The sequence below is a fragment of the Phacochoerus africanus genome, chromosome 11 (genome assembly GCF_016906955.1).
Source record: "Phacochoerus africanus isolate WHEZ1 chromosome 11, ROS_Pafr_v1, whole genome shotgun sequence".
Lineage (NCBI taxonomy): Eukaryota > Metazoa > Chordata > Mammalia > Artiodactyla > Suidae > Phacochoerus > Phacochoerus africanus.
In genome coordinates, this window is record NC_062554.1 from 66,658,317 (window position 1) to 66,683,819 (window position 25,503).

The following is a 25,503-nucleotide window of genomic DNA, read 5'->3' on the forward strand; positions in this document are numbered from 1 at the left end:
TGGAAACGGATCCAAATTTAGAAAGGAGTGTGGCAATTTGCAAAGGCGTGCGAAAGATGCTTGCTCTGTATTGTGTGTTGAACACGGAGAAGGCAGGCAGTGTTCATACTGTCCTGGATGAGTTTTTACAAAGAAATAAAATGCTCATCCTCAGTGTCTCTAACATTTTCTAGTTACAGTGTACTAACCAAATATTAGCTTTACTGTTTTTTTTTTTTTTTTTTTTTGCTATTTCTTGGGCCGCTCCCTCGGCATATGGAGGTTCCCAGCTAGGGGTTGAATCGGAGCTGCAGCCACCGGCCTACACCAGAGCCACAGCAACGCTGGATCCGAGCCGTGTCTGCAACCTACACCATAGCTCACGGCAATGCCGGATCGTTAACCCACTGAGCAAGGGCAGGGACTGAACCCGCAACCTCATGGTTCCTAGTCAGATTTGTTAACCACTGCGCCACGACGGGAACTCCTGTTTTTTTTTTTTTTTTTTTAAATTTCTCGTTTTATTTATAACTGAACATAAAGTTTTTAATATTTTGACAAAAATGTCTAAAGGTCATGAAACACTCTTCATTTTCCCCATTGATGATTAAGATTACTTTGCATGGTCATTTGTAAGGTTCCATGTTACTAAGCAAAGCAAAGGTTGTCTGTATTTACAAAAGTGTGGGTGAACACACACACACACACTGTCTCTCTCTCCTGCTTTTTCAAATCATTTTACAAAAATGGGACCAGACTATATGTATCAGTCTGCAGCTTGCCTTTTTTATGGAAGAATATCTCTTTTGGAGAAATTTTGATCTCAGTATATCTACATCTGCCTCATTCTATTTTATGATTGTGTGTTATGTAGTACACCGTTATGGATGTACCATAATATATCTGACCAGTTTTATTTTATCTCTCTCTTTCCTTTTTTTTTTTTTTCTTTAAGCTGTTTGAAACACACTTGACCCTTGACCAGTGTGAGGGTTAGGGGCACTGACCCCCATGAAGTCAAAAATCTGCATGTAACTTTGTAGTCAGCCCTCTGTATCTGAAATTCCGCATCCGTGGATTCAATCACCTGGGGATGCTCTCTAGTCCTATAGTACATATTTTGGGGGTGGAGGGGGATGCATTTGAGTGGACTCGTGCAGTTTAAACCCTTGCTGTTTCAAGGGCCAACCGTAATGCTAATGTGAGCGGCTCTGACACGAACTATCATTAGCCCCATTTAAGGGATGAACACAATGAAGATTAAAAACTGAAATAACTGTCTAAGGTCAGGAAGCTCCTAAGCTTAGAGCTGGCTTAAATTTAGGGCGGTCTAATTGCAGGGCCCTTGCTATTAACAACAGTGCTTTATAGTTTCTCTTCTAAGTGGCTTTTAACAACAGCAACAACAACATCATCGACAAATAATAATAAAATTTATTGAATTAGGCGACATTCTAAGTGCAAGTACATTATACTTATTGTTAATTAAACAATAACCCTATGAGATAGATACTATTATTATTGCTGTCTTACAAGAAGGAAACTGGAGATAGAAGGTTAGAAAACTTCCAGTATCTCGTGATTAGTTAATGAAGAACTGGGACTCACCCAGGAAGCCTGGCTTTAGAGCCTTTGTTTTTTTTTTTTTTGCTTCTTAGGGCCACGCACCTGCGGCAAATGTAAGTTCCCCCGGCTAGGGGTCAAATTGGAGCTACAGTTGCCGGCTTGTGCCACAGCCACAGCAATGCCAGATCCTAGCCATGTCTGTGACCTACACCGTAGCTTTTGGCAACACTGGATCCTTAACCCACTGAGGGAGGCCAGGGATCGAACCTGCATCCCATGCATCCTAGTTGCTGAGCCACAAAGGGAACTCCTAGAGCCTTTGCTCTTACTCATCATGTTGTATGGACTGATCTGATGGTCTCTCTCATCAAGTGCTATTATAGATGACTTTTTTTGAGCCATATGTTAGTATGGCTTTTTTAGGGGGTTAGTTTTAGCCCATATTTCCCCCTACTATGCTCTGTTAAAAATCTGTTACCTGGCATACTCCTAATTCTTTTGATCACTTGAAAGTTTGATGCACTTGCTGTCCACTATGTCGTCAACCGGCTTGTTGGTAAAGTATTAGGTAAAGCCAAAGATGGCATTCCTTGGTCTGTCACTGGAAGTGTTCTCTAGGCTTAGTCAACAAGCAAAATATTTGTGTATGGCCAAAATGCCATGTATTAGGCCCAGAATTAGGAATCAAAAGGTGAGCAAGACATGGCCTTCGTCTCTAAAAGGCACAAGGTCTGTACAGCAGAAGGAGGACCAGTCTTGGGAATAATACCAGCGAGGGCTGGAGTAAGAGTTTAACAAGAATCTTGTGGGAGCAGAGAGGAAAAAGGGCCCGACTCTGCCTGGAAGTCATCAGGGAGGCTTCGTACAGGAGCTGCCATTGCCCTGCACTCAGTAGATGCAGAGACACGGAATCATGACAAGGCCTGCCTTGTTTGAGGACAGTGAAGCTCACTGTAGCTTAAATAGAGAGAATGTTTTGGGAGATGAGGGCAGAGATATATGGGTAGGAGCGAGGGAAGATCAAGCCAAGGAATTTGGGTTTGCTCCTGTTAGCCGGTTGACATGTTTAAGGAAGAAAATGTTCTGCTCAGATTTGCCTTTCAGAGGTTGATGCAAGATGTATGGAAGCAGAGCAAGTCTACTATCTAGAAATCAGAAAGCACATGAGAGAAAATGGAACCAAGCAAGTGGCAGCAAGATTAGAAAGGGGGAAGTTCCCTTTGTGGTGTGGCGGACACGAATCTGACTAGGAACCATGAGGTTGCGGGTTTGATCCCTGGCCTCGCTCAGTGGGTTAAGGATCTGGTGTTGCCGTGAACTGTGGTGTAGGTCGCAGATGCGGCTCAGATCCTGCTCTGCTGTGGCTCTGGTGTAGGCCGGCAGCTGTAGCTCTGATTGGACCCCTAGCCCGGGAACCTCCATATGCTGTGGGTGCAGCCCTAAAAAGCAAAAAAAAAAAAAAAAAAAAAAAAAAGACTAGAAAGGGGGAGATAGATTTTGGAGATTTTTCCATAGACAAAATTGAATTGGTTCTGTGGGTGAGGGAGGGAGCGAGGCTGAGGATGACTGCTCAGGTTGATATCCGGAGCCTGCCTGCATGGTGATGTCACTGTCATTTACTGGCACTGAGCAACAAGTCAGCGGGAGCAGTGAGTTTGATTGGTGTGCGGTCAGCCTGTCCTAGATCCATTAAATGACACTTTATTGTTGGTCATTTGCGACAATTACAAATACTATCAAAATGCTTTGTCATCTCACCCTCTCTTTCTTTGTCGTCCTAAAGGTCTACCTTTAGGACTTTGAGGAGACTTTGTCCATATAGGCTATAGAAGGCAAGGACCCTTGGACCTATTATTTCCCTGGTCTATAATTCAGTAACCCTGCTAGAAAAGGTAACGAGACCAGTGAGCCACTGCTCCTCAGGGAACCAGGCTGGGTTGTGATGGCCCAGCTCAGGATCTGCTCTAGAGCTTTGCCAGAGACTGATGTGAAGTTAAGTGGTCCTTTCTATGAACAATTCTGTGTACATTTTGTTTCTGTTTTCCTTGACTCGTTTCCTTCTCTAGACTAAACTCCTTGAACTCCTGAGTGTGGCGTCTGGTGCCTCTAGCAGAGTGGGTACTGAGGGAATGCCAGCTGCCAAAAAGCAGGACATTGCCAGTTCTCCCCCAAGTCCCCCTGAGCGATGGCCACCAGTGGTTTGGGAATCAGACCTGCAGGTTCCTTCTGCATCCTGGATGTGATTCTTCTTCTTCTTCTTCTTTTTTTTTTTTTTTGTCTTTTTAGGGTCATGGGTGTGGCATATGGAGGTTCCCAGGCTAGGGGTCCAATCAGAGCTGTAGCCACCGGCCTACTCCACAGCCACAGCAGTGTGGGATCTGAGCCTTGTCTGCGACCTACACCGCAGCTCATGGCAACACCGGATCCTTAACCCACTCAGCAAGGCCAGGGATTGAACCTGCATCCTCATGGATGCAAGTCATGTTCACTAACCGCTAAGCCATGATGGGAGCTCCTGGAAGTGATTCTTCTAAGATTTGCATCTTCTCACTCATCCTTGGGTGATTATGAATTAGTTCTTGGGTGAGCTTGGATTGGAGGTTTCCCTTAAGTATGTTCCAGCTTGAGGAAGACTCTCCTTGAGAAAAAAGATGGAACACGCTGGCCATGAACATCCTGCCTTCTCTGTCCCCTGAGTAGATTAGAGCCTCTGTGCCCATGAGGGGCTCACTTCCTCCCTGGTTCTTTGTACAGCTTTGAATGGAGCTTTTAAGACCCATTTCTAGTAATTCTTGCATTTCACCAGCTCTGCTCATGCTGTTTTATGAGCCCACACCGCTCTCTTGGTCTCTCCTGGGTGTGAGCAGTTGCTTGTGTCTCTGGGCACATCTGCAGGCCCCTGTGCCATTGGCCTTAGGCCTGCCTTGCCATTGGTGGCTGCTTCCACAGGGGTTCCTTTCTCAGGGGTTATTGTGCTTTAGATCAGAATCTCCTTGTTGGAGACCACGCCTTGTCTTTCACAGTGCATTCTTTTTTGGGATCTCTGCCTTTGTTGGTTTCTCTGGAGGTTTAGGCTAAACAATTGTTTTTGTCCCCAGGCCTTTTCTTCCCTCCTTTGAACTCTGAGATGACAAGGTTACTTCTTCCCAATGTGGTATTCTTGTTCTTGTTGGTTTTGCTATTTAAGTTTTTTTCTTGTTCTTTTTTTTTTTTTTTTAGGACCGCACCTGTGACACATGGAAGTTCCCAGGCGAGGGGTCGAATCAGAGCTGCAGCTGCCGGCGACACCACAGCCACCGCAACCCTGGATCTGAGCCACATCTGCAACTCAGACTGCAGCTTATGGCAATGGTCTGGATCCTTAATCCTCTGAGGGAGGACAGGGATTGAACCTGCATTCTCATTGGCACTATGTCGGGTTCTTAACCTGCTGAGCCACAATGGGAACTCCATTTTTTTCCTTTTTTTCTTTCTCTCTTTATTTTGGCCATGCCCACAGTATGTGGAAGTTCCTGGTCCAGGGATTGAACCCACACCACAGCAGCAACATGAGCTGCTGCGGTGACAATACTAGATCCTTAACCCGCTGTGCCACACAGGAGCTCTTTTTAAAGCGTACATTGCTAGCCTTTGGTTTCTAGTCAGAATTGAGTTCTGGGTTAGCAGTTCCTTTGCTGCATCTTCAGCTGTATGAGGTGTGTGAATCTTTTTTTTTTTTTACTTTTTTTTTTGTGTGTCTTTTCTAGGGCTGCTCCTGCGGCATATGGAGGTTCCCAGGTTAGGGGTCTAATCTGAGCCATAGCCACTGGCCTACGCCAGAACCACAGCAACACGGGATCTGCGACCTATACCACAGCTCACGGCAACGCTGGGTCCTCAACCCACTGAGCAAGGCCAGGGATTGAACCTGCAACCTCATGGTTCCTAGTCGGATCTGTGAACCACTGCGCCACAATGGGAACTCCAAGGCGTGAATCTTTAGCAAGGCAAGACAGATTTATCAGGTACCCTGTTCCTAGCAGAAAAAAAGGCATCTCTCAGATGTCCTTGTGCTCATGGTGGGTGATTTGAGCTCTGTCCTGCATCTGGGCTATTTGCTGTGTAGGAAAGAGCAGTTTCTCTTCTACCACATATGCCCCATGTGTTACCACAATAACTGCCTAACTTCTTGCTCTTTTTCCTTCTTTCTTCAGCCAGCTGTCCTCCTGTTTTCAGCACGTGGAACTGTGAGATTGTGTTAGGGGTGGTATGTGTGGATCTGTGTATGGCTCTTGATTTTAAGACTCTACTCCTCTCCTTTCTCAACTCCCTCCACCTTCCATTAGACCTGTTGATTGAGATACACATGCCTTGAATCTCTTTCCACTAAGGTGGGGTGATGAAGGAGAGATGGCATTTGTCGCTTCCACTTATGACTTTGTATTTGCTTTGCTGGTTGTACAGGGTCAAATTGATGGGGGCTGTGTGTTGACCAGAGCAGAACTTGTGATCTCCTTTTGTCTTAATTTTTCTTTCTTTTTCTTTCTCTCTCTCTCTCTTTTTTTTTTTTTTTGGTCTTTTTGCCTTTTTCTAGGGCCGCACCTGTGGCATATGGAGGTTCCCAGGCTAGGGATCTAATCGGAGTGGTAGCCACTAGCCTACACCAGAGCCATAGCAATGCAGGATCCAAGCCACATCTGCGACCTACACCCCAGCTCACGGCAACGCCGGATCCTTAACCCACTGAGCAAGGCCAGGGATCGAACCCGAAACCTCATGGTTCCTAGTCAGATTCGTTAACCGGGAACTCCTTAATTTTTCTTGATAGTTTGTCCGTCTCTGTGGATTTCGTAAAGCCATACATACATGCTACAAAGAACGTGGCATTTTTCTCCCTGCCACTCAGCTCCCAGCTTACAGGCAACCTGAAGAGTTTAGAGTGTTTCCTTCCTATCCCCGCCTCCCCTGCGTCCGGGGGAGAGACGCCTTGCATCCTGTTGTGAGCAATGGGCCTGGGGAGTTGTTCCCATTTAATCAGTACGATTATGTTGCAACTCCCCCTGCATTAAGTTCTTGCTGTGCCTGATAGAGGCAGAGATAAATGCGGCTGACCAGCAAACAGAGCAGGAAAAAAAGAACCTAGGGTTAGAGTCTAAATTGGGTTGAATCCTGGCTCTGTCAGTTACTGGCGCTGGGACCTGGGGCATGTTACCTCTCCAGCCCTCGATGCCACATCTGTAAATGGAGTCTGCAGTTGACTCAATTCCAGAGGCTGTTCAGAGGCTTAAACATAGCATGTGTTCTATATATAAAGTGCACCTGACACATGGTACAGTATACATGCAAATTCCTCTTTCTCTTTCAAAGTCCTGATCATCTGCTGGAAGACACAGAAATACCTGTGTCCCCCAGCCTTTCAGTTTCCTCCCCAAGACTTCAGCGTGGTGACATGGTCGCTGTGTGCAGGGCTCATTTCCATGTAAGTCGCAAGTGGTTAGCAGTGGAGTCTGGGCCTCAGCCTGTTCTTTATCATGTTTGGGTTATATTCTCTGGAAAGATGCCAGGGCTTTCCATCACCAGCATTACCCTCATCCCCTGAGTTCCAGCAGGCCCTTCTCCCCCAAGCCCACCTCACCCGGTGGCTGGCGTGGGATCTCCGAATCTACTCACCTCCTGCTCTAACAGGAAGGTTGGCTTGCTGAGGACACTCAGGCCCTGGGGCAAATACAAGACTGAAGCATACTGCACCTCAGAGTCTTTCGACTTAATTTTATTATTATTATTATTATTATTATTATTATTATTTTGTCTTTTGTCTTTTTTGTTGTTGTTGTTGTTGCTATTTCTTGGGCCGCTCCCGCGGCATATGGAGATTCCCAGGCTAGGGGTTGAATCGGAGCTGTAGCAGCCACCGGCCTATGCCAGAGCCACAGCAACGCTGGATCCGAGCCGCGTCTGCAACCTACACCACAGCTCACGGCAATGCCGGATCGTCAACCCACTGAGCAAGGGCAGGGACCGAACCCGCAACCTCATGGTTCCTAGTCGGATTCATTAACCACTGCGCCACGACGGGAACTCCACCTCTTATCTTTTTGTTGAAGCTCAGTCCTTTGTGGCTGCCCAGGGAAAGTCCTGGACAGCGAGGGCCGGAGTGGGGGCCAGAGGGAAGGTTGTGCTCACCCTCTGGGCAGTGTGGTGCCGTGTTTTATAAGGTTTTTGGGGGAGTTCCCTGGAGGCTAGCGGGTTAAGGATCTGTGGTGTAGGTTCGATCTGGTGCTGGGACTTCACATGCCTCAGGCTTGGCCAAAAAAGAAATAAAAAAATAAAAGGCTTTTGGTACTGGATTCTCCTTTGTAAGTTTTAGCCTTGTCTTGGGTCGGGGTTTATCCCCGTCACGTTAGTGAAAATCAGTAAACAAATAGAAGACCTGGTTTACCTCCCAACCCAAATGCTTAGGAGTGTATGTGGAAGACTCGGATGATGTACTTCTGTGTATCTTTCATTTCGGCATGTTTCTAAGATTTAAAAATCTGCGGTTAGATTTGTGTTTACATCAGTTTCTAGGGGAGACCGTCAGTTGCTCCTCTCTGAGCTTTGCAGAGGTTCTAGAAGGGGGACATACTCTTTTTCCTGCCTATTGATGTAGAGCAAAACCATCATTTCAATCAAGATTTATTAGGTCTTTTTTTTTGTTTATTTGTCTTTTTAGGGCTGCACTGCAGCATATGGAGATTCCCAGGCTAGGGGTCGAATGGGAGCTACAGCTGCCGGCCTACACCACAGCCACAGCGACGCCGGATTCTTAACCCACTGAGTGGGGCCAGGGATCAAACCTGCATCCTCATGGTTATTAGTCAGATTCCTTTCCGTTGAGCCACAATGGGAACTCCTAAGATTTGTTATGTCTTATGTTCCTGAGCTGGGCTATATAACAAGAGACATGTGCCACCTCCCTCCAGCCTTTCAGGGTTCTCTTTAATTTGGAGGATGAAGGAGATTCTCCCTCAGCACCACTGCCGCTTTTATGGCAGCAGCTAATTTATGTCCTTTACAGCACAAATCACCATATGTAACTAAAAGTTTAAAAAAATTCCTTGTTTATTGTGTGCTTCCTGTATTAAAATGGAAGTTCCACAGGGGCGCAGGCCATGTTTGTCCTATTCTCTGTTATATCCTAGCACCTTCCAAATCAGCAGGTGGCATGTGCCGGGCACTCCACTTTTGCTGCGTGATGGCAATCTGGGCAGGTGCGGTCAAGTGCTGTGGGTACTGCCTGTCCCTCCATCCCCTCAATGGCTCCAGATCCAGGGACAGGAGCTTGGGAGGGACCTGGCTCTTTAGAGAGAGAACACATGATGCCAGGGCAGCATGTCCTGGTTCTGCAGCCTCGTGAACCTCCTGTTCACTGTTCAGGGACTGTTCCCCAGGTTTCAGGCTGCACGAAGAGGTCCGGTGATTTTTGAGCTGGACATAGATGCTCCACTTCTAGCTGGGGAGCTGGGGAGGCTAGGTCAGGGTCAGGTGGGGCTGGAGTAGGACAGAGTGACTGCATAGGTAGCTCTATAGTTCTCCTTCTCTTCCCCTCCTCTTAGCAGAGGGCTGTGCAGCAGCTGACACCCTCTAGGCATGAGCCGCTCTTGCTCCAAATGACAGAGGGCAGCCCCTGGTCTGTGGCTAAGCTGCCCAGCAGAGTTGCCTGGAAGCCTACAGCCACTGCTCCCCCACCACAGGGTCTGGGGGTATGGGTGACAGACTCTGATTAAAATTTGGAAAGCTTGGAGTTCCCACTGTGGTGCAGTGGGTTAAGGATCTGACTGTAACAGCTCCAGTCACTACAGAGTCTTGGATTTGATCCCTGGCCTGGCTCCGTGGGTTAAAGATCTGGTGGTGTTGCAGGCCTGGCACTGGTTGCAGCTGCAGCTCGGATCCCATTCCTGGCCCAGGAACTTCCATATGCCATGGGGGCAGCCAAAAAAAGAGAAGCTAAGCTTTTTGTTTCTTTAAAAATTATATGTGCTGGGGGTTCCTGTCATGGCTCAGTGGTTAACGAACCCAACTACTATCCATGAAGTTGCAGGTTTGATCCCTGGCCTCACTCAGTGGGCTAAGGATCCGGCATTGCCATGAGCTATGGTCACAGACACAGCTCAGATCCTGCTGCATCAGCAGTGCAGCTGACAGTGTCAGTGTGGGCCAGTGGCTACAGCTCTGACTCGACCCCTAGCCTGGGAACCTCCATATGCCACAGGTGCGGCCCTAAAAAGACCAAAAAAAAAAAAAAAGTATATTGCTAATTGTACGTCACCTAGGAAATAAAGATACAATAAAGAAAAAGTCACCTGCAGCCCTGTCTTTCAGATACGTAGTTATTTACATGTTACTGAGTTAGTATCATTTTACTGACTGCCCTTCCTGTTTTATATGTGTACACACATACACATACTATATCCATCTGTGTACCTATACACACACACAAATATACATATAGAACCATACTGTGCATAAAGCTTTGTAGCTTGTTTCTTCACTTACTATCAGATAAATTTAAGGAAACTTCAGATGGGGATTTGTGCTGCAAAAGAAAAAAAGTGCTGCCACCAATAATGACAGCACTTTTAGAATTGTGACTGAGGAGTTCCTGTCGTGGCGCAGTGGTTAACGAATCCGACTAGGAACCATGAGGTTGCGGGTTCGGTCCCTGCCCTTGCTCAGTGGGTTAACGATCCGGCGTTGCCGTGAGCTGTGGTGTAGGTTGCAGACGCGGCTCGGATCCAGCGTTGCTGTGGCTCTGGCATAGGCTGGTGGCTACAGCTCCGATTCGACCCCTAGCCTGGGAACCTCCATATGCCGCGGGAGCGGCCCAAAGAAATAGCAAAAAAAAAAAAAAAAAAAAGAATTGTGACTGAGACATTTAGAATTCATTTCTCATTAAACATTCTTCTGAAATATTTTTAAAATTATTAATTTTATTTATTTATATGTTTATTTATTTATTTATTGCTTTTTTATTTTTAGGGCTGTACCTGCGGCCTATGGAGGTTCCCAGGCTAGGGGGTGAATTGGAACTGGCCTACGTCACAGCCACGTCAGCTCTGAGCCTCGTCTTGGACCTACACCACAGCTCATGGCAGTGCCAGACCCTTAACCCACTGAGCGAGGCCAGGGATTGAACCTGGGTCCTCGTGGATGCTAGTCAGATTTCTTTCCGTTGAGCCACGACGGAAACTCTTGAAACATCGTTTTAGTGATTGACAATTACATAGATAAACTCTTTTTGAAAACACGATCTCCATGGCTTGTTGATGGGCATTTGGTTTCTAGCCATTTCTAGTTAAGGTAAACAACTCTTGGAATATATTTAGCCTTTTAATCACATCTGTGATTAGTGCCATGGGGTAAAATTCTAAAATTCTGGAATTTGGAATTTCAAGGTTAAAACGGTTGGTTTGCACTTTAAGGCCCAGGTACATTTGCAGCCCCTGTTTTTGGCTGTAGGTGTCATGGACAGTCTTGGGCAGATGTGCCCACCGCTTTCAGGAGGTGGTGGGCAGGGGGCTTTGGGAGCAATGAGAATGGGTTTTAGATTCCAGCTCAGAGGCCTTGAACCAATTCCTGAGCTTCTCTGAGCTCGTGGGATTTGTCCTCATTTATAAAATAGGATGCATCTTTTAGGGATGCATGTGAAGGCTCCTGTGGGACGTGCTTAGCAGGTATTTAACCCAGAGCACTCCCAGGAAGTGGGGGCTCCCTTTCCCTGCTCCTCTGGGTCCTCTAGACTGCTGCTTGCTTGCTGCCAGCTCTCTGCTAAGGAGGTTGCGGGGCTCCATCCCCCAGCATCTGCCCTCTTTCCCACTCCCTCCTCTTTTCTTCTGGCCCCACACAGCACCCAGGTCAGCCTCCTCTGTGGAAGGGCAGCGGGTGGGCCTGGGGGGGGGCTGGTTGTTGGTGCCCCCCTGCTGGGAGTGCAGTGACAGTCTTGTTTACCAGCTTGCACCACACACCCACACGCTCCGCGTCCACAGGGTCCGATTCATACTTCTGCATCACTCTTGGCAGTGACTCAGTCTTGGGATGGGACAGATGGCTTCCTTGTCTCAGGACGGCGCCGCCTTGCCCCCTCGCCCAGCTGTACAGGTTAGGTGTTGTAGGGAGGGAGAGGAAGACTTGAGGCTGGGGTTCCGAAGCTCACTTCCCTTCCAGGCATCCTGGGTCCTTCTCTGCCCAGCACCTTGGAGCTAATAATCGCACTTCAGATGAGAAACGAGTGAGCAGGATCCCAGCTGCCCACCCCAGTGAGACCCTGGCACAGAGGGAGTTTGGGGGCAGAACAATGACTGCAAACACCAATCAGTGCAGACTATGTGCCAAGCCCCGCTCAGAGTAGTTTATACAGCGTACTGTGTACTAACTCGTTTAATAACTCAGGTACTCTTATCCTCTATAACACATAAGGAAACTGAGGCACAAGGGGATTAAAAACCTTCCCAAGTTCACACACTTGGTATATGGTGGAGCTTGCGAAGGAGGTGGTCCCTTGAGAGTTGGGGTTCATTCCTTCCTGTCCTGTCCTTGGGGCTGCCTTGCTGGTGGGCAGTGCCTCAGGGGCTGCCCTCTTTTCTTTCCTCTTCTCTGGCTCATCTAGGCTTAGGATGCTGCCTCCTCCCAAGTCCTTCCACGTGGCCCCATGAAGGAAGGTTTGGTGGGGGAGGTGGGGGGGCCATCCTCTTCCCTCCAGTTTCTGGCAAAGACAGAGAGACATGGGACAGTATTTTTTTTAAAAAAGTTTACAAAATCACAGCCATGTGATTCAATTATACATATACGTATTTTCCAGATTCTTTTCCATTATAGGTTATTATAAGATACTGAATATAGTTCCCTGGGCTATACAGTAGGCCCTTGTTTATTTTCCTTTTTTATCTGTTTTACATGCTGTAGTTTGTATCTGCTCATCCTAAGCTCCTATTTTGTCCCTTCCCCTCCTCTTCCCCCCTTGGTAACTATTTGTTTTCTATGTCTGTGAGTCTATTTCTGTTTTGTAAATAAGTTCATTTATATCATTTTTTTTGGATTTCACATGTAAGCGATGAGATATTTGTCTTTCCTCATTTGATGTATTTCACTTAGTATGATAATCTCTAGGCCCATCCATGTTGCTGCAAATGGCATGATTTCATTCTTTTTTATGGCTGAGTAATATTCCATTGCATGTGTATGTACCACATCTTCTTTATCCATTCATTTGTTGATGGGCATTTAGGTGGTGTCCATGTCCTGGCTCTCATATATCCTGCAGTGAACACTGGGGTGCATGCATATTTTCAAATTAAGAGTTTTCATCTTTTCTAGAGCTATGCCCAGGAGTGGGCTTGCCGGATCATATGGTAATGGAACAGTATTTTGGGAGAGCTCCTCCGGCTCCCTCGTTGCCACCATCACCCAGGAGTTTCCTCCCCAGGCAATGGGCTCTGTGGCCTGGTCCCTGGCCCCCACCACACTTGATATGTAGGTGACCTTGCTTGTATTGCCTTGCAGTCTAGCACATACAACAGTTAACCTTCTCTACAGAGCAAGGGAATTTCAGACACAAACTGTGGGGTGGGGAGTGGACAGAAGCAAGTCACCGTATTCATTCCAGGCTTTGCACGAGATGGAAATATTTTACAGTCCCTTTTAGGCATTCTTTGTCTCAGGCCTCTGGCTTTTTGTTGGGAAGACCCTTCCTTCCTCCAGACTTGGGCCCTTTGGCTGCCACTGCCTTTGTCCAGGTCAGAGAGGTAGGAGCCTTTCCCACGTGGCTCCCGTGGCTTCTGGTTGAACCTGCCTTGGACCTCTGTGGGTGGCCCCTGGCCACACCCCAGGAATCCTCTTTTCTCTCCCTGACTCTTCTCTGGCTTGGAACTCAGTATCTCGCCTGCTGTTCTTTACTTAGCCTGATACTCCGAATTAGCACATTCTGGCCTTCCTCTCTCTGGCTCCCGCACCCTACAGCTGTCCGCACAGCATCTTTGGCTCTTCACTGTTCTGCCCCTGTGACATCAGCCAGCCTGTCTGTCTGACCGGGGTGAAAGTCTTGCTTTCATTTGTGTGAGCTGGTTTTTATAGCCATTCTGGGATCTCTGATACATACATACCTGGCTGCCAATTACCAGTCTTCATGGGAAGTTCTTATTATGTTTCTCTTAGAAATGTAAGATCCTACTCTCTCAATTTACCGATGTTGCTAAACTGAATCCAGTTTAATAGATGAGAAAGCCCTTTTCAGAAAGGTAGACTGGCTTGCCTGACACAAGCCAGGAAGTACAGAACCTGGATGCCAATTGTGTGCGATTGCCAAGCCAGGTTTGTTGTACTAGGTCAGTCTGGTTCCTCTGCCAGGTGTGTAAGCTTGGAGGGGAGTGTGACCCCAGGCTTTCTGGCTGCAGGTTCTCTTTTGTTTAATGCTGCACATGCTAACCTGTCTAAGGCAGAGAGAGCAAGCAGAACCTTTAACTCAGAGTGCGTGCTCTGAGCTTGGCGGGAGGTGGGGGGTGGCTGAGGAGCATGCACTGGGGTTTGGGCCTTGGTGTGTCCTCACTTAGCATAGCTGTGTCTGGTTACAGCTTGGAGCTGGTTTTCATGTGGTGCTCACAGGCTGCAGACAGAAACCCAGCCTACAGTCTTGCTGGTGACTTGCATATGTCAGGGTGTCTTGGTTATATCAGGGTGTTCCAGTCTCAGCTCAGAGGTAACGGAGAGTTACACTGTGCTGTGGCGGTTATGCTGCTGGTTTGCAGTGGTGAGTGCCTTTCTGATAACAAAGCTCTCTTAGAGGTTATTATTTCATTAGATACTTGCAATGGCTCTGTGAAGGAGGGGCTAGGCAGGTATTATAACCCTAACTTATAAATGAGGAGCAGGCTTGGAAAGATCATGGCCTTCCCACGGCTCTGCAAGCCATAAATTGACAAATTCCATTTCCAGGCCCAAGTCTCTCCTGATCTTACAGCCTCTGAGCAGATACGACAACTTTTAATTCTTCCTTTTGGCTTCAGTTCCTATGTGCCTGTAGGGGGCGATAGAGGTCTTTCTTTTTTGGCTGCTCTGAGAACTTTTGCTGTTGAACCCTTCAAATTTATCAGTCTTACAGCACATTATCTTGCTGGATTATAAGCATTTTCTTATAACCTCATGCCCTCCCATCCAAATTCTTTCAAATTGGGACTCTTCTATTTGGTCTTGACACCTAGCACTATGTGTGGCTAGGAGGAGGTTGATAAATGTTTGTTGAATAGAATTACATGCAAATGAAATTGGCCAGCATCTCCTCCTGCTCCTCATAGAGAATGGGAAAAGAAGATAACCCTTTTCCTTGGTCCATCCAAATGAACGAAGTTAAAACAACAAATGAATGAAGTTGAGTGGCAAACTTAGGACCCATGCAGTGTCCTTAGATGGCCACGAGGTGGCAGTGTGAGCCCACAGCAACCTTGTCTCTGCCTGCTCCCTAGGAGACAATTTATCTGAGCACCTGTTGGGGAATTGCCTCTGCAAAGCCAGTTTGCCTTTGGTGATCTGAGACTGACTGGCTTAGACTAGTTAAGATTCGGTCTTTGAGGCAGGCAAGGGACCCAGGCTCACGCGTTAATAACTTGCTCAGGGTTGTAGATGCAGGAAGAACCAGGGTTCAGATAACATTGGGCTGACTCCGAAGGCCATGGGTTGGTTAGAAGGACATTGCTCCGGATTTGGGTTGCGGGTTTAGGGGTCTTGGAGGTACCTTTTCTAATTGATCTGTAGTCTCCTCTCTCTCTTGGGTTTTCCTGATCTGTCTTTCTGCCCAGGCCTCCTTTGCCCTCTGTCTCCCAGTGCTCCACTCTGCTCGCCTTCTGGAATGACTCTGTGCCCTTAGCTGGGGAGAACGGTCAAGGGTGGTCTCAGTGTAGCTGTTGAGGCCCCATGAGGGGTCATCCTGAGGTTTCTTTGAGAGCAGATAGGGGACCTGAGAGCTCTAAAGCAGGAGAAGGGGGTGCAGTGCAGGGAAAGTTCCCTAGGGGGGGCTGGTGGTGGAGCAGCGGTATGGGGAGGTGATGGTGTGTCGGTGGGGGTGTCAGTGGGTGCGGGCCAGGCCCCAAGCAGGCCCAGGTGGCGTGGCAGCCAGCCACCCCTGCAGTCTCTCAGGAGGTGTTTGGCTTGCAGATGCTTCAGGACTGTCCCAAGGCCCGCCGCGAGGTGGAGCTGCACTGGCGGGCCTCCCAGTGCCCACACATCGTGCGGATCGTGGACGTCTATGAGAACCTGTACGCGGGGAGGAAGTGCCTGCTGATCGTCATGGAGTGGTGAGCAGCCCTTTGCTTCATTCCTGGCCCAGCGCGATCCCACTCCCCACTCCCCACTCGGGCCCCTCACCCTTGGAGGGGCGGCCCCGTGGGGACTCTGAAGCCTAAAATGTTGATTTCTTTGGGGGAGTGGTGGTGGAGAGTGAGAGCCCGCTCTGACGGTGCCCTTTGTTTCAGTTTGGATGGTGGAGAACTCTTTAGCCGAATCCAGGACCGAGGAGACCAAGCATTCACAGAAAGAGGTAGAAAGGGTCTGTTGTGAGGACTGGGCTCGGGCAGGCAGGGCAGTGGGGTGTCTCTTGTGGAAGAGGCTAGGGCCCACTGCCTCCTCCAGCTGGCTGCTGGGCTTGCTTCCTCAGCTGAGCCAGGGCTGCTCCTCGTTTCTCAGTTTCTGGGGTGGGGGGGGGTGGATGTAGGGAGCCTTAGGCTGCACGGGGGGCACTGGTATCTTGGGTTTTCGAACCTAATGACACCTCTTGTGACTTTCCTTCTGTCTCCCACCTTCTCTGTTCTTTGCAGAGGCATCAGAAATCATGAAGAGCATTGGTGAGGCCATCCAGTATTTGCACTCAATCAACATTGCTCATCGAGACGTCAAGGTACCCGCTATTCTTCTTGGCCTCCCCCATAGCCCCCCAACTCAGGTGCCATGGAGGCTGTGGGGGTCAGGGTAATGGTGGCCCTAGCAGAGTCCCCAGAATTGTCCTGCATCCCCGCAGCCTGGTTCCCAGGGGTAGGGGGGCAGAGTGTCACTCTCCGCCCCACAGGCCCTGCCCTCTCTGGGCAAATCCCCTCCCCAGTGAAGGCTTCCGAGGCCACGCTCAGCCCTGTGGTCCTCCTCAGCCACACCTCACCATCACACCCTCCGTCTCTGTGTCTCTGTGGTGTTTTCTTTGTGTTAATCACGTATCTCCATGCACTGTGAGCTCTCGGGGGGCTGGGAGCTGAGGGTCCTCCCAGTGTGCAGACTGCAGGGGCTGCTGAGGAAGGAAGGGTGGAATCATGGCTGATGGCATTTCTGATAGCCCCTCACAGCTTCAGCAGGGCTGTCACCATGTCTGTGTCTCTCTCTAGCCTGAGAATCTCTTGTACACCTCCAAAAGGCCCAACGCCATTCTCAAACTCACCGATTTTGGCTTTGCCAAGGAAACCACCAGCCACAACTCCCTGACCACTCCCTGTTACACGCCGTACTATGTGGGTAAGTCCCAAGGAGGCCCAGGGAGCTTGTCTTTTCCTGGAGGTTTTCTTACACCCTCCTGGTGCAAGTCTCAGGGCCATGGGTCCGAGGAGTGGCGTGTTCTCCAGTCCTTCCTAGCACCAGTTCTGACATGACCTGGGGTAGGGCTCTCGGAGCTCGTTGGCATAGAAGCAGCCTAGGAATGATCTGCCTGAGGAGCGCCCTCTGTGGCTCAGCGGCAATGAATCCAACTGTGGGTTCGATCCCTGGCCCTGCTCAGTGGGTTAAGGATCCAGCATTGCCATGAGCTGTGGTGTAGCTCACAAACACAACTTGGCTCTGGCGTTGCTGTGGCTGTGGTGTAGGCTGGCAGCTGCAGTTCTGGTTGGACCCCTAGCCTGGGAACCTCCATATGCTGTGGGTGCGGCCCTGAAAAGCAAAAAAAAGAAAAAAAGAAACCATCTGCTTGAGGTGATGGGCGGGATTTTGTGCACCTGTGCCCTTTTGCTGGGAAGAGCTGTCGTTCCCATCAGATTCCTGGTGGATCTGGGATGCAGATTTGGTTCAGGAGCCCCAGCTGACTGGCACAGAGTCAAATCTCAAAACGTGTTTGTCAAATTAACCAGCAGTCTCGGAGTTCCCGTGGTGGCTCAGTGGTTAACAAATCCGACTAGGAACCATGAGGACGCGGGTTTGATCCCTGGCCTTCCTCAGTGGGTTAAGGATCCAGCGTTGCCGTGAGCTGTGGTGTAGGTCGCAGACGCGGCTTGGATCCTGAGTGGCTGAGGCTCTGGCGCAGGCCGGCAGCTATAGCTCTGATTGGACCCCTAGCCTGGGAACCTCCATATGCTGCGGGTGTGGCCCTAGAAAAGGCAAAAAGACAAAACAAGCAAACAAACAAAAACCCCCAAAAATCAGGCAGTCTGGAAGGCTCTTGCATTTCAAGCCTTGTTTCATCTCGAGATTCTAGCCTGAGGGCTCCTTTGGTGGAGGGTCTTTCACTCTCCTCTGTCCAGCCCGGGGCCTGGGCCGTGTCCGTTCCCCTCCCAGCCCAGCCGTGGTCCCGTCGTGACGGGAAGCACACCGTCCACAGAGGAATGGGGGCAGATCCCCGTGTTCCGAGGGCCACGCCCACCCACGTTGACCTTTGGTTTGCAGCTCCAGAAGTGCTGGGCCCCGAGAAGTATGACAAGTCCTGTGACATGTGGTCCTTGGGTGTCATCATGTACATCCTGTGAGTGTACAGGGAGGGGCGGGGCTGGGGCAGGGGTGGAAGGAGGCCTTTACCTCCCCAGGATGCGAGGAAGGGGCAGACGTGAGCATTCCCCTGCAGGATGGGAGATGCCCTGGGAACCCCCTGCCTGCCCTCCTCTCTCGGTGTCTAGTGGACTCTGGCAGCTAATGAGTGCTGTAAGTTAGCTGACGGGCAGGAAAATGGGTGGTTTAGACACTTGCCATGTTGGATTCCTGGGCCCTATTCTTGACTTTATATATTGCACCCAAATTAGTGAGTCCCGTTTCTCTGACCTTTACAAGAAGAAGCCTCTGTCTCACCGACGTCCTGGCCCAGGACCCCTCAATAACACCAGCTCTGTCCCTCTCTTCCTGCTTCCTCTCGGCTTAGGCTGTGTGGGTACCCCCCCTTCTATTCCAACCATGGCCTCGCCATCTCTCCCGGCATGAAGAGTCGCATCCGAATGGGCCAGTATGAATTTCCCAACCCAGAATGGTCAGAAGTATCAGAAGAAGGTAAAGAGCCTGCATGTGAATGTGTGTGTGTATGCAGGGTGGTCTCCGTGTGTGGTGTGGCTGTGGGTTACTCGCTGGGTATGGCCCCCATGTGAAGGGCCTGCCTCAGGGCGGGGCAGGCTCCCAGCTGGTGGTACTGTAATGGTCCTCGGGTCCGGCTCCTTAGGCGGTCTGCCTCCATGCCCCCTTTCAGTCTGGTTTCTCCCTGAAAATTGCGGCAAGGGAGTTCCCGTCACGGTGCAGGGGTTAACGAATCCAACTAGGAACCATGAGGTTGCGGGTTTGGTCCCTGGCCTTGCTCAGTGGGTTAAGGATCTGGCATTGCCGTGAGCTGTGGTGTGGGTCGCAGGTGTGGCTCGGATCCTGCGTTGCTATGGCGCTCTGGTGTAGGCCAGCAGCTGCAGCTCTGATTCGACCCCTAGCCTGGGAACCTCCATATGCCGTGGGAGTGGCTCTAGAAATGGCAAAAAGACAAAAACAAAACAAAACAAAAAACAAAAAAAAAACTGTGGCAAGGAGCCAGAGCAGGAGAGTGGCCCCTGAGCTGCCTCTGTCCCCTGCCCACGCACTGCTCTCCCCACAGTGAAGATGCTCATCCGGAACCTGCTGAAGACAGAGCCCACCCAGAGGATGACCATCACCGAGTTCATGAACCACCCCTGGATCATGGTGAGCCTGGGGGGCCCGAGGGACCTGGGTTCAGGGGGACTGGCCTTTGGGACACCCCCCCCCCTGCCCCCAGCTTTCACTCAGACCCTCTTCTCTCCCCTCAGCAATCTACGAAGGTCCCTCAAACCCCACTGCACACCAGCCGGGTCCTGAAGGAGGACAAGGAGCGGTGGGAGGACGTCAAGGTGAGGGGACCAGTGGCCCAGAGGGGCTCAGGGGTGCTCACTGGGGTACCCGGGGGTGAGAGGTGGTGCTGGCCTGGGGATTGGTCCTGTGTCCTCTCACCACAGGCCATGTCTGTTACAGTAGGACTGGTGACACTGAGCCATTTCCATGAGCGGGTTGTGGGCATAGGATGCTGTGTTGGGTCTAAACTTGGTCATGGCTGTTTCCCACAAGCCCGCTACTTGAAAGGCCATCTGGGAACTTCCCCTGTGGGACAGCGGGTTAAGGGTCAGACTGGCGTTGCTGCAGCTGTGACACAGGTCGCACCTGCAGCGTGGGTTCGATTCCTGGCTGGGGAACTTCCACATGTGTAGGTGCAGCCCCGTTCCTGCAAAAGAAAAGCCATTGGTACCATCTTCTCATTTTGCAGATGAGGAAACAGGCTGGGGGGCAGTGACGCGTTCAAGGACACGGCTAGTGACTGTCTTGGCAGACGGGAACCCAGGTCTCCTGACTAGTACCCTTTCTGCCCTCCTGTGGGGTCTTAGGACAGATCTAGGAGAGCGGTGGCAGCACGGTGGCCAGGGTCTTTTGACCCAGCCCTGGACCCACCACCAGCCCCATCACTGTCATCCTTGCCCTTGCTCTGTCACCTCTCACCTCTCTCTCGGTCACTGCCCCCAGGAGGAGATGACCAGTGCCTTGGCCACCATGCGGGTCGACTACGAGCAGATCAAAATCAAAAAGATTGAAGACGCGTCCAACCCTCTGCTTCTGAAGAGGCGGAAGAAAGCTCGGGCCCTGGAGGCCGCGGCCCTCGCCCACTGAGCCGCTGAGCCCTTCCTGCCACACTGGAGGACAAGCAATAACTCTTGACCTGGATATATTTTTTAAATGAAGAGACACAGAATTGTCCACTTCCGCCTCCCCTCCTCCTTGGCTGCATGGAGCCCGGACCTCATCGGGGCTGGATTCTGCCTTTGGATCTGGCCGCCTCCTGGAGAAGGAGAGGCTGGGAGGCTGGGAGGGCTTGGTGAGAAGGAGCAAGATGCTCTTGAACCTGTGCTCATTTTGCAATTTTATCAGTAATTTGACTTAGAATTTTTATGAAACTTCTTCTATTGTTCTTGCCCTCACTCCTGCTCCTCTCCCCCAAGCCCCTGCCTCTCTGAATCCTGCAAGGGTTTGGGGTTTGTTCAAGGGGATTTGTGGAAACCGTTAGAGGGGGTGTCCCCGTGTCGTTCCACCTACCCTCTGATTTCCCCACCACAGCCCGAGGTCCCCGCTGGCTGAGCCATTCCCAGAGCTGTGGGCCATGGGGGGCCGGGGCCAAGAGGGCCCCCTGCCTCCTCTGCTGAGCCCACCAACATCCCCCCTGTGTGCCAGACGGATAGGAGTGAGTGTGGTCGTGTGTGTGTGTGTGTGTGTGCGTGTGCGTGTGACCGTGCACCTGTGCCTGGATCAGTGCCTGGGCCTGGGCATTTGAGGGGTCAGGGCAGGCAGGGCTGCCGAGGGAGGGGCTCTGCCGTGGCTCAGGAACCTTCTCCCCCCTCGGCCTGCCCTGCCCGTGCTGGGCCTGCCAAAGTGCCTGGGAAGCCTGTCCAGGTTCTGAGCCAGGCCATCCGTGCCTGCCTCTGTGAGCTGGTTCTGGGAGGTGGAGAGGAGTGACTTAGCCTTGGACTATGGACTGGAGCCCCGCCCCAGGACCCCCACTCCCCACGCAGGGCTGGTCCTGACCCTCCGAGGCGCTCATCTACCAAGTTCCCTCTCTACTTCCCCTTCCTGCCGTTATTAACCCGTTGTTCTTGTTTATTTTCTTACGGTTTGAGCTACTTCTCAACAGGCTCCCTCAGGGGGGTGAGCCTGAGTGGTTTATGAGTGACATGGCTGCTGCATTTCATGTGCCTCCCTGGGGCACTGGCCAGCGACCCCTTGTGGGCAAAGGCAGCACCACTTCTGTGACCCTCCTGCAAATTTCCATCGTGTGGCCTAGCGGGTGGTGGTGGTGGGGGGGGTCTTTGCACCAAAGATGTCCTGACTCTGCTCCTTCCCCGTCAGCCACTTCACCCCCACCCCAAACAACTCAGCAGCATGTGTCCCGGCCAGTGAGGGGGGTGGGGTGAGGTGGGGAGGGGAAGGCCCTCCCCCAGTGTTAGCTTGGAGCAAGGCCGGGAAAGGGCCTCCGCCAAGGTCCCTTGGGGCAGGGCTGGCAGTCATACTTCAGCTTTCATCTCCCTCAGGGGCAGAGTTGAGGGGGGGTCTTCTCTGGGCCTGGGAGGAGGGCTCCAGGGCCTGCAACACCTCCCTGTCTCTGATGGTGTGTCCAGCACTCAGATTGTTGTAAACTCTTGTTGTTTTGTATGAGCAAAATTGTCTTTACTAAACAGATTTAATAGTTGGAAGGTTTCCTTCTTCTTCCTTCATGGGGCTCAGCCCCTTGACCCCTATCTCTTCCCACATGTGCAGAGTGGGTCTGCGGGTTGGGAGGGCAGAGCCCAGGTGCCCTGGGAGAGGAGAGGAGAGGAGAGCCTTCTGGGTGAAAGGGAGCCAGCGCCCACCCTGCCAAGGGCCTGGTCTGGATGTGTCTGCTGTGGGGACCTGAGGAGCAGGGCTGGTGCCAACCACGGCTGGGGAACCCGAGTTCTTTTGCCAAGGGCTGAATCAGGAGCCAAGCTGCTTCTGAGCCCAGTGCTTTGACCTCTGTAGCCACAGCCAGGCGTTGACACCCTCAGCCAAGGGGGCCGCTGGCATGGAGATCCATGAAGTTGGTGAATGGGTTCAAATTCTTGGGAAAGAGTCCAGAGGAACAGGTTGGTGTAGTTCCCAAAATCTCCAGGAGGGGGCGATAGGGGTCCGGCAGAAACCAAATCCTTTGCATCAGACCTGGAGGAGGCCTCGGGGCTCCTGTGACCCATTCTCCTCAATTCACAGATGAGAAGACTGAGTCCCAGAGCTGGGATATCCGAGGTCACACTGTCAGTCGGGTTGCCGTGGGTCCTGGGGTGGAAATTGGTCTACTGACCCCACTGTTGTCCCTCTCAGTCAGATGGAAACATAGTTGGAGACAATTTCACCTATGTTTTCTCAGGTGGTCCTCATAACTGTCAGGGGAGAAGGGAAGATGGGATTGTCATCCCTGTTTTATGAGTGAGAACCGAGAGGGTGAGGGGGTGTGCTGGGGGCTGCACACCTGATCGGTTTGGACCAGAACTCAGGGACTGAAGACCTGGGGGGGGTCTCGTCCTTAGACCTGGCCTCCTGCCCATCCTGTCAGTCACCAGACTGAGGCAGGGCATCCCTGGTGGCCCCCACGACAACCCCCCTCCCCCGTAACTCCTGAGGGGGTCGCTGTGAAACTACCCATCACTCTAGAAACTATTGCTCAAATGAACCAGCGTGAGGTTTTGCTTTCAGAGAAATCCAGTCATGTGTCTGTGCTTACGTAGGTATCAGAGGTGCTAAGAACTAGGGGGAGAGGGAATAAGGGGCGCTAGGGGGGAATGGGGTGCCAGGGGAAGGGCTGTTGTCAGAACCCTCCCGTCTTTGGAGGCTGCATTAATTTTCTGTGGTTGCTGCAATACATTTTGTAGCTTAAAACAGTGCAGGAGTTCCCATCATGGCTCAGTGGAAGCGAATCAGTTTCTCCTCACTTAGCGGGTTAAGGATCCAGTGTTGCTGTGAGCTGTGGTGCCTGGATCTGGTGTTGCTGTGGCTGTGGTGTAGGCCGGCGGCTACAGCTCTCATTGGATCCCTAGCCTGGAACCTTCATATGCCACCAGTGGTGGGGCCCAAAAAGACAAAAAAAAAAAAAAAAAGATTATACGTTAAAACAGCACAGATCCAATACAGTTCTGAGGCCAGAAGTCTGATGTGGTTCCCTGGTCTAGAGTCAAGGTCTCAGCAGAGCTGCATTTCTTTTTGGAGGCTTTAGGAGATTTCGTCACCTTGCATTTCCAGCTTCTAGAGGTTTCCCCATTCCTTAGCACGTGACCCTCTTCTGCTGTCTTCAAGGCCAGCAATGTGGCAGCTCTCTGACCCTTCCATTGTCACATCTCTGACTGAGGCAGGAGGGAGTCTCCACTTTTGAGGACCTGTGTAAAGATTAGACTATGCCTGCCCAGAGAATCCAGGAGGCCCTTCCACTTAATCCCACCTGCACAGCCCCTTCACCACGTAGGCAAGGTGTTCACTGGTCCAGGACCGGGATGTGGGCACCTGTGGGGTCACTGCTCTGCCATGGCCTGTTTTGTGCCTTCTCATCCTCTTGCCCCACATGTGAACAGTTCTGTTTTGCTTCCTCCTCTGGCTGGGTCAACCCAGCGCTTCTTTTTTTTTTTTCCTCTCTCTTTTTAGGTTGGCACCCGCGGCAAATGGAGGTTTCCAAGTTAGGAGTCGAATTGGAGCTCTAGCTGCCGGCCTCTGCCACAGCCATGGCAACACCAGATCCGAGTCACGCCTGCAATCTACACCACAGCTTACGGCAACGCTGGATGCTTTAACCCACTGATCGAGGCCAGGGATCGAACCTGTGTCCTCATGGATGCTAGTTGGGTTCGTTAGCCGCTGACCCATGATGGAAACACCAGCCCAGCTCTTGGTACTGGGTCTGACACTCAGGGAAGATGGCTGGGGTGCAGGGCAGGAGGGGCGTGGCTTGGCGAGTGGGGTTTTGCCGCCTGTGCCTTTCCTCTCTCTCCAAGCTGCTGACCTTCCATGGTGTGACCCTGTCTCTAGAACAAACTTAACCTCCATCTGCTAAACTCCCAGGTGGGATGGTGGTGGAACTTTCATACCTAAAGGCAGATGCTGGCCTGCATGGTCGCAGGAGGCACCAGGACATGATAATTGAACACACTTAAGTGGTGTGAGGTGTCAGGAGGGCTTATGGGCACTCAAGAGGCACTGATGCTGTGCTGGGCTCTTCCCCTTAAAATCTTCACCATCATAAGAGCCCTCTAAGAGAGTCAAACTAGCGTCCAACTTACCTGTAAGGAAACCCAGCCTCAGAGATGTAAAATGACTGAGCCAAGGCCTCACGACTGAGCAGAGGTCAGTCTGGCTTGGATCTCAAATTTCGAGCTTCTTAAAACCCACCGAAGTCCTCTTGCTAAGGAAGGCGAAAGGGGGAGCCAAGCAGGGAGATGGCTGGCCTCCCTTTCACGGAATAGAGTTTCCTTTTCCATGGTATGGGGCGGGGTGGGGGGGAAGTGTGACACTCCTAGGTCCCAAGGCTATTAGAGGAGGACTGCAACGAGATGATGGATTTAGGTGTTTTGACAGGTGGCCTTATCACTGTTAGTGTCCCACCCTCTGGTGGGCTGCCCCAGGTTTGGAGCAGGGTCAGCAGGCTGAGTCCCTGTTCCTGTCCTTAGCCTGAGGGTGTGGCCCCCGCCCTGGGGTGAGGAGGCAGTTGGGTTGGTAAACAATAACAGAAAATTGGGGGTTTTCCTTTGACTGGGTTGGAGACAGGAAGCGCAGGGGGGGGCTGTGAATGACGAGCGGGTAGATGGAGCCCGTGGGTAGAGCGGGCAGGCCTGGCCTGTGGGGTATGTTATGAAGGAAGTTCGGTTATTCGGGGGAGGAGGCTGGGGTTGGCGGGCCTGGGGAAAGTGCCATCTCACCTGCCTAGATGTAAACAGATCTGCTGGGTATCCTCCAGATGGACCTGGGGGCGGGGGTGGGGGGGGGGTGGCGCTCTGTGCCCTCAGTGCTGGGAGTACAGCCCCTCCCTGCCTGTCTCTCGAAGCCCACACTTAGGGACCACCTCCCCGGGGAAGGCTGGCTGAGTCAGGGAGCAGCCTTTCTTTGGGAGGGGCTCCAGCCTCTGTCTGGGAGGCCTTTTGGTGAATTCCTCTTTCTTTCCCTGCGCTCAGCTGGACCCGGCATACTAAGTTC

The 25,503-nt window shown here is 51.2% G+C and overlaps 1 protein-coding gene across 1 annotated transcript in view; it reads left to right on the forward strand.

Annotated features, from left to right (window-relative positions):
• MAPKAPK2 (MAPK activated protein kinase 2) overlaps positions 1 to 22,006 on the forward strand; it is a 47,323-nt gene extending 25,317 nt beyond the window's left edge. Inside the window, exons 2-10 of the mRNA XM_047751970.1 lie at positions 15,706 to 15,845; positions 16,023 to 16,087; positions 16,365 to 16,444; positions 16,920 to 17,046; positions 18,184 to 18,259; positions 18,650 to 18,774; positions 19,358 to 19,443; positions 19,548 to 19,628; positions 20,293 to 22,006. Of these exons, the coding sequence (XP_047607926.1) occupies positions 15,706 to 15,845; positions 16,023 to 16,087; positions 16,365 to 16,444; positions 16,920 to 17,046; positions 18,184 to 18,259; positions 18,650 to 18,774; positions 19,358 to 19,443; positions 19,548 to 19,628; positions 20,293 to 20,436 (924 nt within the window). The 3' untranslated portion in view covers positions 20,437 to 22,006. The remainder of the gene's footprint in view (positions 1 to 15,705; positions 15,846 to 16,022; positions 16,088 to 16,364; positions 16,445 to 16,919; positions 17,047 to 18,183; positions 18,260 to 18,649; positions 18,775 to 19,357; positions 19,444 to 19,547; positions 19,629 to 20,292) is intronic.
• The last annotated feature ends 3,497 nt before the right edge of the window (positions 22,007 to 25,503 follow it).